This window comes from Megascapheus bottae, chromosome 5 (assembly GCF_031878675.1).
Source record: "Megascapheus bottae isolate mThoBot1 chromosome 5, mThoBot2.hap1, whole genome shotgun sequence".
NCBI classification, from domain to species: domain Eukaryota; kingdom Metazoa; phylum Chordata; class Mammalia; order Rodentia; family Geomyidae; genus Megascapheus; species Megascapheus bottae.
This window is the reverse complement of record NC_143513.1, coordinates 68,277,558-68,291,231: the sequence shown is the minus strand read 5'-3', so window position 1 is coordinate 68,291,231 and position 13,674 is coordinate 68,277,558. Positions and strand designations below refer to the sequence as shown.

The following is a 13,674-nucleotide window of genomic DNA, read 5'->3' as shown; positions in this document are numbered from 1 at the left end:
CAATCAGCTAGCAAGTGACAGAGCTGTTTCAAATACAGACAGTCTGGCTTCAAAGCTCACATTCTTAATGATTAATTAACATGCCTGTCTGTTGAAAATAAAATTGTGTCATGAACAAAGAGGAATGATACAAAGATGATCTGTTCTGTTAGTACGCCATAGAAAGAACCAAGCAAGAAACCTATAATTGAGTTGTGCAAACAATTTCTTACTGGACTATCCCATTCCACAACACCCTTTGAACACATAATCCTGAGTTTGATTCTCATAACTACAAAAACAAATTTAAAAAATTAAAATAAAACCAACCTACAATATCCTACAGGCTGACGGCATTAGCTCCAACTGCTGACTAAGGAATGGCATGTCTGTCTAGGGACAGACCTGCAGTGCTCACTGATTTCCCCACCCCTGCCTCCACCTGTTGAGTGCCATGGTGACAGTAGCTCCCTGCTGCATCTCCTGAGAAGCTGCCACTGCGGCCTCTGCCAATGATGCCACGGCCTGGGTGGCCTCTGATGCTTGCGTCGTCTGGATAGTCATCTCACCTCCTTGTAATGTGGCCCAATTTTGTTCCACCTGAGACAAGAAGGACAAGTCAATTAAAATTAAAGCACAGAAAGATTTTGATTTGTTGTTGTTGGTGGTGGTAGTGGTCGTGGAGTTTGAACTCAGGGCCTAGTGCTGTCCTTGAGCTTTTCTGTTCAAGGCTAGCTGTCTATCATTTTCAGCCACAGCACCACTTCCATTTTTCTGGTGGTTAACTGGAGATAAGACTCCCACAGACTTTTCTGCCCAGTCTGGCTACAAATTGAGATCCTCAGACCTCAGCCTCATCAAAAGCTAGGATTATAGATATGAGTTACCATCACCTGGTGGTTTTGATTTTTAAAGGTATTTTAACAATACATTTTTAAATCAATGTGACCTATAATGCAGAGATATAGTTTTCAATAAGTTTCTTTTATATAAAAGGAATAGGGGTATTAGAATATACATATATATATATATAAATTCAAATATATATATATACACACACACACACATATTTGTTTTCATTTGCATAAATTCAGGAAGGAAACATAGAGAAACCATTGAATATACTTTTTGGACCAAGTAAAATGTTACACACTTGTAATTTCAGCATTCAGGAGGCTAAAACAGGACAGTAGAGGCCAGCTGAAGCTACATAGCAAGACTCTATTCCAAAAAACAAAATAAAACAAAACAAAAACATAAAATATTTTGGAAGACTTTCTACTGTATATTGTATTTCTATTTGCCCTCCTTTCCTTCCTTTCCCCCTTCCTCACTATGTGGCCTCAGACTCAACTTTGAGCTTCCCAAATGTTGCCACCTTACCTGGCTGCAGTGTACTTTAAGGAAGTCAAATGACAGGCATGAGATTAATGGGGATAAGAGTAAATGACAGAAGAGAAACAGGAAGAAATGGAGGAAGAGATTTTTTTTTTTGGGTGCCAGTCCTGGGGTTTGAACTCAGGTCTTAAGCACAGTCCTTAACCTGCTTCTGCTCAAGGTTAGTTCTCTACCACTTGACCCACAGTTCTACTTCTGGCTTTCCTGGAGATAAGTGTCTCATGACCTGGGTCAGATCTCAGCTAGGATTACTGATGTAAGCCACTGATGCCTGGCTGAGGAAGAGATTTTTAAATTGGAAGCATAGCAGGTGATAAATCCAGCTTTGCATTATTGTCTCTAAATGTCTCTCCGGAATCCAATGAACTTGGATGTCATCCTGTCCCCAAGAAAGTGTCACAAGTCCCAAGAAGTAAAGACACTCAGATGATGTCCCACTGGCTTCTAGGCATGTTAGAGAGACCCACTATACTGAAGGATCATCAAGTCTTGGCTCCACATACCTCTAACTAGACTGAATCACTGTGGCCAGCCTACATTTTTACACCTAATGCACAGAACGAACTACCATATTTGGCAGGAATATAACTCCCATCTTGGCAGGAATATAACTCCCATGCCATATCCTTTGCTTTGCAGAGCTCAGGTGCTATCCTTTTAGCTGTCCCTGAGGATTTTCGCTCAAGGTTAGTATTCTAAGATCTGAGCCACAGCTTCACTTTTGGCCTTCTTGGTTAACTGATGATAGGAAACTCAAGAGACTTTCCTGCCCAGACTGGCTTCAAATTGCAGTCCTCAGATCTCAGTGCCTGAGTATTTAAGCTTACAGGAGTGAGCCACTGGCACCCAGCAGAACATACTCTTTATTTATCTTTTCCTACTTTGTTTTTTGAGCCTATCATATTTCAGTTAAATTGATATACATTAAAACCCATTAAAATGTATCATGCAATTTTCAAAACTATTGTATGTGTTCATGGTGCTATTTAATATTCATGTTTTTAATATCTGTATGGTGGTGATAGCTTTTTGGTTCTTCTAGTATCATCAGATACCACTTTGATCTTTCTATCTTTCTTTCATTTTTTTTTTTTTTTTGGCCAGTCCTGGGCTTAAGCTCAGGGCCTGAGCACTGTCCTTGGATTTTTCTCAAGGCTAGAGCTCTACCACTTGAGCCTCAAACCACTTCTGGCTTTTTCTAAGTATGTGGTACCGAGGAATCAAACCCCGGTCTTTGTGCGTGCTAGGCAAGCACTCTACCACTAGGCCAAACTCCCGGCCTGGCCCCTTCTTTCTTTCTTTCTTTTTTCTTTCTTTCTTTCTTTCTTTCTTTCTTTCTTTCTTTCTTTCTTTCTTTCTTTCCTTCCTTCCTTCCTTCCTTCCTTCCTTCTTTCTCTTTCTTTCTTTTCTCTCTTTCTTTCTTTTCTTTCTTTCTTTCTTTCTTTCTTTCTTTCTTTCTTTCTTTCTTTCTTTCTTTCTTTCTTTCTTTCTTTCTTTCTTTCTTTCTTTCTTTCTTTTTTAATGCTAGTCCTGAGGCTTGAACTCCGAGCTTTACCACTTGAGCCACAGCACTACTTCTGCCTTTTTCTGTGTATGTGGTACTGAGGAATCGAACCCAGGGCTTTTACCACTAAGCCATGCTCCTAGCTGAAAGCTGCATTTATTTTTATTTTTATTAATTTTTTTTGTCAGTCCTGGACTTGGGCATGAGCACTGTCCTTGGGTTTTCTCAAAGCAGCAGGTCTGCCACTTGAGCCACAGCACTTCTGGCTTTTTTCTATGTATGTGGAACCGAGGAATTGAATCCAGGTCTTCGTGCACGCTAGGCAAGCACTCTACCACTAGGCCAAACTCCCAGCCCAGAGAGCTGTATTTCTTTTTGCCAGTCCTGGGACTTTCTCAAGGCTAGAGCTCTACCACTTGAGCCTCAGCACCACTTCCGGCTTTCTTCTATGTATGTGGTACCGAGGAATCGAACCTGGGCCTTCATGCACTCTACACTAGGCTAAACTCTCGGCCAGAAAGCTGCATATTTTAAGTTAACACCTTTTTTTTTTTTTGAAATTCCATCCTTATTCAATTCTAAATGTCTATAGATTTTATTCTTAGTTAACTTTAAACTGCTTAAGGCAAGAGAATTCTTCTGTTTCTTATAACTACTCATATTATAGCATACCAGATCCCCAAAAGGTCTTTCTCATAAAAGTATTAAGGGATAACCACCCCTTATTGAAAAGCTGTATTGCAAATGTAAAACTGTAAGTTCCTAACTGTTGAGTTTGGGTTGTAGTACTCTATCAATTCTAATTGTTTCAATTAACATATGTAGCCCAAGATACTTTCTTAAACTGTCATGGTCTGATCTTAAAAGAACCCCAATTACATAACGTTAAAGATATAGAAGCTACTTCTGGATCCTTACTTCTCTCTGTCTCCCTGTCCACTCAAATACTTAAGTAGATGCAGACAGAATCTTTTCTTACCTCTCCATCAGCCACAGCAGAATAATTCACTTGGGCAACAGTGACTGTGGTTGGCAGTTCTGAAGCATCAGCCAATGTGGCTACTGTTGCCCCTGTACCAACCTACCGAAAAACATGAGAAGTGGTAAGTTAGCAATAGACAGGCCCTCTGCCTCATCTTGACTTACAAGGAAGAGCTCATCATAAGTTTAGTATGGATAATGATTCATGCTTTGTGATATGAAATGAGTTATTAAACTTATTAGAGCTGGGCACTGTGGCTCATGCCTGCAACCCTAGCTACTCAGGAGGCTGAGATCTGAGGATCTCAGTTTGAAGCCAGCCTGGGCAAAAAAGCCCCATGAGACTCTTATCTCCAATAAACTACTCGAAGAAGCTGGAAGTAGTGCTGTGGCTCAACCTACAGAGCACTAGTCTTGAGCACAAAAAAGCTCAAAGACAGCACCCAGAACCTGAGTTCAAGCACCAGGACCAGCAAACGAACATCAGATTAGCATGAGTTCTAGAATTTTATTTCAACCAAATAAATCAATATTAGAAGAGCTATTGTGTTTCATCATCAGTGTCCAGTGTCGACTGATTTCCAACTCTTTATTTTTTCTTTATATTTTACTGTAAAGGTGATATACAAGAGTTACAGCTACATAAGTCAGGTAATGAGCTGAGAGTCTGAAGCCACATACTGAGACTACATCTTGAAGGGAGGGAGGCAAGAAAGAAGGGAGGGAAGGAAGGAAGAAGGAAGGAAGGAAGGACAAGTACAAGTATATAGTGGAAAATACTACTTGCTGTCTTCAAAAGAAATGTACTTATTATCCAACTCTTATCCTAACCTGAACTTCAGAAGTTCCCTTTATATCAATAAATCATGCTTCACCACCGAAGAGGTAATTTAGAAGGAGTATTTCCTGGCCACTGATAATGAAAGAATAAAAAAAATGAACCAATTTTCAGGTGCTATATTTGGAAATATGCAAGAAGGCAAATACAGCTCTGAATTAAGAAAAAAACATGTAACTGAATCCTGTTGAAAGGTCAGGGATTTGGTTGAGTAGCAGAATATTTGCTTAGATGCAGAAACAAACCAACGAACAAAACACTGCACCATAGAAGTAAAAACAAAATATAGTTCAAAAGTCAACTTTAGTTGGGGGGATTTAGGGGAGCATATAAAGTTCAGACAAGAGCTGGCATAATAAAGCCTATTCTAGTCTGAGATGAGATGTTCCCAGACCCATCTCCCTGTAATTGGCAGGACTACCCACCTGGATAAGCGAGACCGTGCCATCCGGGTTGCTGAAGGTCTGCACCACAGTTTGTGATGGTACAAGATGGGCTATACTGTGTGTGGTGGTGGCCTGTGTTTGTGTTTGCTGATCTTCAAAAGCATACAAAAGATCCTCCCGCCCATGTTGTCTGTAACAATTTTTAACTATGGTCCGTAGTGCCTGAGTCCATGAAACCTGTGACCAAAAGATCAGAAGAACATATTAAGCCATAAGAAACACTGATATTTAGTCTTACTTATGGAACAGTCAGCTGTTTATTGATTAGACCTCATACAGAGTAATGTTTTTAGGATTATTTCCCACAAACTAATTCTGAATCAAAGGTTTCTCCCTGCTTTCCTTCCTGATCTAAATTGGGTTCAGCACTGGGTTCAGATTTTGGACCCTATTCTATTCTGAGGAAAGCAGATTACTCTTAAACTTATCACTTAAAAAAAATGATTACCGGGACCACAAGTTTGGCTAGTGGTAGAGTGCTTGCCTAGCATGCAGGAAGGCCTGGGTTTGATTTCTTGGTACCACATCCATAGAAGAAAGCTGGAAGTGGTGCTGTGGCTCAAGTGGTAGAACTCTGGCCTTGAGAAACATCCCATGACAGTACTCAGGCCCTGAGTTCAAGCCCCGTGACTGGCAAAAAAAAAAAAAAAAATGATTATGGGGCCAGGAGTTTGGCCTAGTAGTAGAATGCTTGTCTAGCATGCAGAAAGGCCCTGATTTGATTCCTTGGTACCACATACATAGAAAAAAGCCAGAAGTGGTGCTGTGGCTCAAGTGGTAGAGTTCTAGTCTTGAGAAAAACCCAAGGACAGTGCTCAGGCCCTGGGCTCAAGGCCCAGTACTGGGGGGAAAAAAAAAGATTACTAAGCTGGGCATGGTGGCTTAATATAATGTTTCTGACTATAGTAATCATCATCATCATTATTATCATTATGTAGTTGTACAAAGGGGTTACAGTAGTGATCTTTTTTTTTTTTAAATCACTAAAATCCCAAGTGGAATAAAAAAAAAGTCAACTGAGGACGGTGGCTCATACCTGTAATCCTAGCTACTCAGGAGGCTGAGATCTGATGATCAGGGTTCAAAGCCAGCCAGGGCACAAAAGTCTATGAGACTCTTATCTCCAATTAACCACTAGAAAACCAGAAGTGGCACTGTGGTTCACGGGATAGGGTGTTAGCCTTGAGCTTAAGAGCTCAGGGACAGCATCCAGGCCCAGAGTTCAAGACCCACGACTGACAAAATAAATAAATAGATAAATAAAGCAAGCAGAAAAAAGGATATTATCTAGTTTAATACTGCTTCCCCAAGTTTTGTTACCAACAGATTCATTTGGCAGATTTCATCTCTCTCTAGTTCCATATTTATATTTTTCTTTTCCTTTTTTTTTTTGGCTAGTCCTGGGGCTTGAGACTGAGCACTGTCCTTGGGCTTTTTCCTCAAGGCTAGCACTCTGCCACTTGAGCCAACAGCACCATTTCTGGCTTTTTCTATGTATGTGTTAATGAGGAGTTGAACCCGGGTCTTTGTGCATGCTAGTAGGCAAGCACTTTACCACTAGGCCAAACATTTATATTTTTTAATAGTGACATTTCTAAGTCTTCAACTCATTAATATTTTCATTTCAAGTTTCTTTAGTTTCTCCAAGCACCTCAAAAAATGAACTGTGCTCTAAAAGGCATTTATTTATTTATTTATCTATCTATTTATTTATTTATTTATTTATTTTTTGGCCAGTCCTGGGCCTTGAACTCAGGGCCTGGGTATTGTCCTTGGGCTTTCTCAAGGCGAGAGCTCTACTACTTGAGCTACAGCACCATTTCTGGCTTTTTTCTATGTATGTGGTACAGAGGAATTGAACCCAGATCTTCGTGCACGCTAGCACTCTACCACTAGGCTAAATTTCTGGCCCCTAAAAGGCAATTATAAAGAAAAGGTGCAAATTCAAAACTTATCTAGAGGAATGTAACGGATTACATATTTTTAAACATTTAAGCACTAAGAAATGATGAAAATGGAAGTAACGATACATAATGAAAAAGCAATGAGCAACTCAGACCAAGAAAACCCTCACCCTCTGCTTCTGCTCTTCTGTGCGGACATCACTCCGGACATTTGCCCATGGAATGTCTTCAGGCCACCAAATGGGCTTGCAGCTTTCTTTCCCCCAGCCTGGTTTTCCCCGACCTGTGGAGTACTTGAGCATCTCTGGGATAAATGCCCGAAGCTGGGCCTGGAAGAGAAAAGTGATTATCAGTACTCATGAAAGATACCTAAAGATGTGTTTTGTCTTCCAAAACACTAAGATTATGAGACAAAGAGCCTTCCTGAAGGGTCCGAGAAAATCCCAAATGTGATTGCTGTGAACCGTTATTTTCCACAGGTTAACAGAGCTGGCCTGGGTGCTTGAAAAATATACATGTAAGAGCACCGAAAACTACATTTTGTGATCTTTTTCCTTACATGAACTTGAGTAGCTGCCCCCAAGTTTGACTTCTTTCTCCTGAGACACTTGGCACTAGAGCTCACAGCTCTTCTACATTCAAGTATTTAAAGGATCTATGCTTTCAACATTGTTCTGGAGGTGATAATCAAATGCTATTAGATAAGAGAAGAGTAACAGGTAAAGAGCATGCAAAATCTTCCTTACTGTAGATACAATAACCCCCAGAGCTATAAATCAAAAATTACTATAAACAACAAGTGAACTTAGTAAGGTTGATTATAAAATATATGAAAACAGACTTACAAAGTCAGGAAAATGACTCTAAAACTCTTCTAGAAAGTTCCTAGAAAAAGCCATTCTGGTGTTGTTGAGTCTCATATATAGACAGTAGTGAAATCTGTATGCATTATTTTAGAGACAAAGTTTTGATATATAACCTAGCTTGGCATGTAAGTTGCGATTATATAATTCAGGAACTTGCAATCCCCTGTTTCAGCCTCCCAAGTCCAAGCCCAGCTCCTGCGTGGTTCTAAATACAGTATACTCCGACTTATTTTACAAGTCAAAACCATTAACCAGCAGGTTTTAAATCAGAATCCACTGCCATACTTCTTTATTTCCTGGCATGGTAACCACAGTCTGTGTATGCTGAGGAAAAAGGAAATTTACTTTGTAAAAACTGTTTAGCATTTAAGGCAAGAAAAGCAGCTCACCAATTTATAAACTTGAACTCTTCCTATACCTCCTCCTCTCTTTTTAACTTGGATGTCTATAACACAGACAAGGGCCTACAATACTACTGAAGGGAGCAGCATTCTGCATCTACTAAAGACACATCTGCATTGCCTCTGTCACACAAGAGAGGAGAGTTGAGGGATATGGCTCACCTGGTAGTCTACCTAGCAAGTATAAAGCCCTAAATTCAAACCCCAGTACTGTTTTTTTTTTTTTTTTTTTTTTTTTTTGCCAGTCCTGGGCTTGAGCTCAGGGCCTGAGCACTGTCCTTGGACTTTCTCAAGGCTAGAGCTCTACCACTTGAGCCTCAGCACCACTTCCGGCTTTTTTTTGTACGTATGTGGTACCAAGGAATCGAACCCGGGTCTTCATGTATGCTAGGCAAGCACTTTAACCACTAGGCCAAACTCCTGCCCCCCTAGTACTGTTTAAAAAAGAAAGAAAAGAAAAGAAGAAAGAGGAAGGGCATTTTGAGCAAGGAGTAAAGTTCAAGGACTTATGGTGGGAGGGAAGGTAGGAGAAAGAGAGGGAGGGAGGAAAAGAGGGAGGGAGGGAAAAAGAGGAAAAGAGGAAAAGAGGGAGAAAGGGAGTGTACTCGTGTAAAAAGAGGAGGATATATGAGACAGAATGATTATAGGAACACTTTACTATAGAGTTTATCTGTCGGGTAGCCTTATAATATATACTTTTATCTTACCAGAAGGTAATACAAATGATTAGATAGTGGAAAATTAGGAACCCAGATCAGTAATGTTTACCTTATAAAGATGGATCTTTTGGGGCCGGGAGTTTGGCCTAGTGGTTAAAGTGCTTGTCTAGCATGCATGAAGACCCAGGTTCGATTCCTCGATACCACATACATAGAAAAAAAGCCGGAAGTGGTGCTGAGGCTCCAGTTGTAGAGCTCTAGCCTTGAGAAAGTCCAAGGACAGTGCTCAGGCCCTGAGCTCAAGCCCAGGACTGGCAAAAAAAAAAAAAAAAAAAAGATGGATCTTATAAAGATTTATACTGTTAATTCCTGTGCTTCCCCTGCCAGTTTACTTCTCTTCTTAACTGTCCCCACCCCCCACCCCCCACCCTCAACACACACACTCGCAGACAGTCTCCTGACCAGACTACAGGATATGATATAACACACTTTGTATATATTTGGCTCTGTGGCATCAAGCAGCAGACTGAAAAGAAATGTATCCATTTGTGAAGCCATTTTATCAGCTAGCTCATGAGGTCATTCCTTTAGTTATTTTAAGAAAGTGCATCTCAAAGTCATTTTCCCTGGTTTCTTAAGAGTATTTGTCTTTTGTACCCTCACATATGCAGAGCAGAAAAGGGCTTAATTTCTCTCACACATTTTATATCTCTTCATATTATATTTTTCACAAATGAACAAAATGACATCATAGGCTTTTTTTTTTTTTTAATGGCCAGTTCTGGGGCTTGCTCAAGGCTAGCACTCTACCACTGAGACCCAGCACCACTTCTGCTTTTTCTGTGCATGTGGTATGGGGAAGCAAACACAGGGCTTTGTGTATGCTAGCAAGCACTCTGCCACTAGACTATGCTCCTGGCCTTAGGCTTTTTGGGGGGGGCAAGGGAGGGTGGTCATGGGGCTTGAACTCTGGGCCTGGGCTCTTCATCTCAAGGCTACCACCCTACCCCTGGAGCCACAGCCCCATTTCCAATTTTCTAATGATTCTCACATTCTTTAGTGCCTTGGCTGGCTTTGAACCACGATCCTCAGATCTTAGCCTAGGATCACAGGCATAAATCACCATGCCTGGAGGCCTTAGATTTTTTAGGGTTCCCTTAATTTTAATGCCACTAATCACCTCTAGAATGGATAGAACTTTCCATCCATCCTTAAAGAAACTGGAGAAAGTAAACTGAGAGGTTGTCTCTAAATTAATAAAAATATATTTAAAATTTATATAAATATATAGTTTACATATACAAATAAATGACAAATTATATCAAAAGTATAAACTATATTAATATATACATTACATAAAATTATAAACATATAGTTCTCCTAGCTGTCTCTTACCCTACATATCCTTGCCAGAGAGGTTTTCCTTAATGCTATATAGATTGAATGTCAAAAAATTTTTTAAAAAGTCTGGAGCAGTGGCTCAGGCCTGTAATCCTTGCTATTCAGGAGGATCAGTGGATCACAGTTCAAAGCCAGTGGTTCAAATCCAGCCAGCCCAAGCACTAAAGAATGTGAGACTTTTATCTCCAATTAATCACTAGAAAATGGTAAGTGGGGCCATGGCTTACGGGGTAGAGTGGTAGCCTTGAGCTGAAGAGCTCAGGGACAGCGCCCAGGCCCAGAGTTCAAGCCCATGACCAAAAAATAAATTTAAAAAAATTTAAAAAGCCAGGCCAGGAGTGCAGCCTAGTGGTAGAGTGCTTGCCTAGAACGCATAAAGCCCTGGGTTTGATTCCTCAGTACCACCTACACAGTAAAAGCTGGAAATGGTGAGAAAGCCCAAGGATAGTGCCCAGTTCAAGCCCCAGGACTGGCAATAAATAAATAAATAAAAATTAAAAAGCCAAATGGCCTTTAATCACTAAACTATACGCTTCTACCCAGCTACACGCCCACCACAATGTGGCCTCATGCTAAATCAGTTCCCACTTATTGCCTATAGCAGCTCTAGTTCTGTAAGATAAATCTCTGTATCTCATGAATTCTTGCTTCTCTGTTTTTGTTTTTTTGTGGGTCTTGGGGCTTGAACTCAGTCTGGGTGTTGTCCCTGAGCTCTTCAGCTCAAGGCTACCATCCTACTGCTGGGCCTGAGCCCTGTTCCTGAGCCCTTCAGCTCAAGGCTACCAACCCACCCTTGAGCCAAGCCCCATTTCTCATTTTCTAGAAGTTAATTGGAGATAAGAGTCTGAGGTCCTTTTGTGCCCAGGCTGGCTTTGAAACCTGATCCTCAGATTTCAGCCTTCTGAGGATTACAGGCATGAGCCACCAAGCCCAGCTTGTTTTTGTTTTTTGTTTTTTGAAATAAGTTGTGAGGCTTAAACTTTGGGCCTAGGTGCTGTCCATGAGCTCTTTTCACTCAAGGCTAGAGCTCTACCATTTGGAATCACATTCCATTTCTAATTTTCTGGTGGTTTATTGAAGATAAAGAGTCTCAAAGACTTTCCTGCCTAGACTTGCTTTGAACTACTATCCTCAGATCTTAGCTTCCTGAGTAGCTAGGGTTACAAGTGTGAGCCACCAGCACCTGGCTACCTTTTGTTTCCTTCCTAAAGTATTCCCTCCACTCAAATGTATACATTCATCCTTAAGTTTTTCAAGATGGATAAAATAGGAAACAGCAGAGGCAGACAAATGTACAAGCAGGCTAATGGAAATGGCTCAGTGACAGAGCACTTGTCTGGGATATGGAAGGTCCAGGATTCAATACTTTGTATGGCAAAATAATGCTTCTTAAATAGCTAGGATTTTAGGATCTTGTCACCACACCTGTTTGAAAAGGGGTCTTGTGAATTTTTGGTTGGTTAAAATGGGGTCTTGTGGAAGTGGTCCTGTGGCTCCAGGGGTAGGGCAGTAGCCTTAAGCTGAAGAGCTCAGGGACCATGCCCAGGCCTAGTTCAAGCCCCCAGAGCACAATCAATCAATAGAATGGGGTCATGTGAACTTTCTGTTCTTGAGCCTAATCCTCCTAGTAGCTGGAATAGAGATATGAGCCACCATGACTGGTATTTCTCTGGTTCGTCTAATGTAATGCTGAGGATCCAACCCAAGGCTTCAAACATGCTAAACAAGTGCTCTGCTCCTGAGCTAACCACTGGTTCAGGCTTTTTAGAGTTTTTTAAAACCTTATTTTATAAAACTGTCTGATATCCACATGATCTGTTGTTTGTCACTGACTTGAATTTGATACTCTTAGACTGTGTCCTAGAAGGAGTTATATTTTCCCCTCTGCTGGTTTGGAGTGAGTTTATTGACCAAGTTGGATTACTTTAGGTCTAGAGCCCTCAGTCAGAATGAGAGCAACCAAGAAAGCTTATCCAGCCCAATTAAAGGACAGCCTGAGAGCTTTGGCTTTACCTTTTTTGATCCTGTTGATTGTCTCCCTGTGGATTACAACAACCCTCCCTTCATAAACACACTGAGTAGCTTTGGTTTCCAAAACTCTAAGACCAGTAATTAATCTAACTGGTAATGAGGACACAGTGGTGACTTCTGGAAAGGAATTATTTAACTCTTTTTATACTGGACAACTAATTTTCCTACTATAATAGTCTTTTGAGATCAAGCATGTTAATGAATAAATGTGATCCTCCCTACTTACAGTCTCCTGTAAAGCCGGAGCACTTCTCTTGGCTTACTAAGATGGGACCTTGCCAACTTCTTTCTTAAACTGGACTCCAACCACTATTCTCCTCATTCCCACCTCTCAAATAAAAGTGTTTTTTGTATGTTTGCTTGTTTTTTGAGACAAGGTTTCCCTGTATATAATACAGGCTGGTTTTAACTCCCAAGGTTTGTATACCTTCTAGGTAAACAGGAATGTGGCAGAAGTCATTTTCAGAATATGATGTTATTTTAATTTAAAATTATGAACTTCTAGGTTGAAAGGCCCAATTATATATCCAGATGAATACTTAAAGGACATTAGAGAGTGCAGTTGTCCCTCCCCATATTAAGGTTTACTTGAGACTTTTTTTGTGTTGTGGGTTAAAAATAAATAGGGATTGCCCATGTATTGCAGGAGTTATGTTCCAGAAGCCCTTGCAACAGATGAAAATCCATGAAGTAGCAATAAGTGAACAGATATAGCGAGAGACAACTATCTAATGTAGTTACATCACAGGTTTTCACCTATGAAGGGTCTCTGGAACATAACTCCCTTGACAGGTGACAGATCACTGGAAATAAAACCAAATGACTTCCTTGTCCACTATCTGGATTATTTGCATTGTTGATCAGAGCTGTCTGTTGAAGGAGACGATGAAGGTAGTTATCCTTATTAGAAGTATCTCTCAGGCTGGAGGTGCAGCTTAGTAGCAGAGTGCCAGGCAAAAAAAAAAAACCAAGGAAGTAGAGCAGGTATGAGGCCAGGGGGAAAAGAAAGAAGCTGGAAATGTGGCTTAGTGGTAGAGCACTTGCCTAGCATGCATGAAACCCTGGATTTGATTTCTCAATACCATATACACAGAGAAAGCTGGAAGTGGTGCTGTGGCTCAAGTGGTAGAGTGCTAGCCTTGAATAAAAGAAGCTCAAGGACAGTACCCAGATCCTGAGTTCAAACCCCAGGACAAGAAAGGAAAGAAAGAAAGAAAGAAAGAGAGAGAAAGAAAGAGAGAAAGAAAGAGAAAGAAAGAGAGAAAG

General features: G+C 40.6%; 1 protein-coding gene across 6 annotated transcripts in view; it reads right to left on the bottom strand.

The window, feature by feature from the left end:
• The window catches only part of Nrf1 (nuclear respiratory factor 1), a 116,225-nt gene that overhangs the window by 44,795 nt on the left and 57,756 nt on the right, over positions 1–13,674 (bottom strand). For 5 of the 6 annotated variants that reach the window (XM_090333282.1, XM_090333278.1, XM_090333277.1 and 2 more), the window contains exons 7-10: positions 7,221–7,379; positions 5,126–5,323; positions 3,861–3,962; positions 422–579 (exon numbers count right to left, since the gene is read on the bottom strand). In XM_090333282.1, the coding sequence (XP_090189408.1) occupies positions 422–579; positions 3,861–3,962; positions 5,126–5,323; positions 7,221–7,379 (617 nt within the window). The remainder of the gene's footprint in view (positions 1–421; positions 580–3,860; positions 3,963–5,125; positions 5,324–7,220; positions 7,380–13,674) is intronic. The other variant, XM_090333279.1, reaches the window with a different exon arrangement.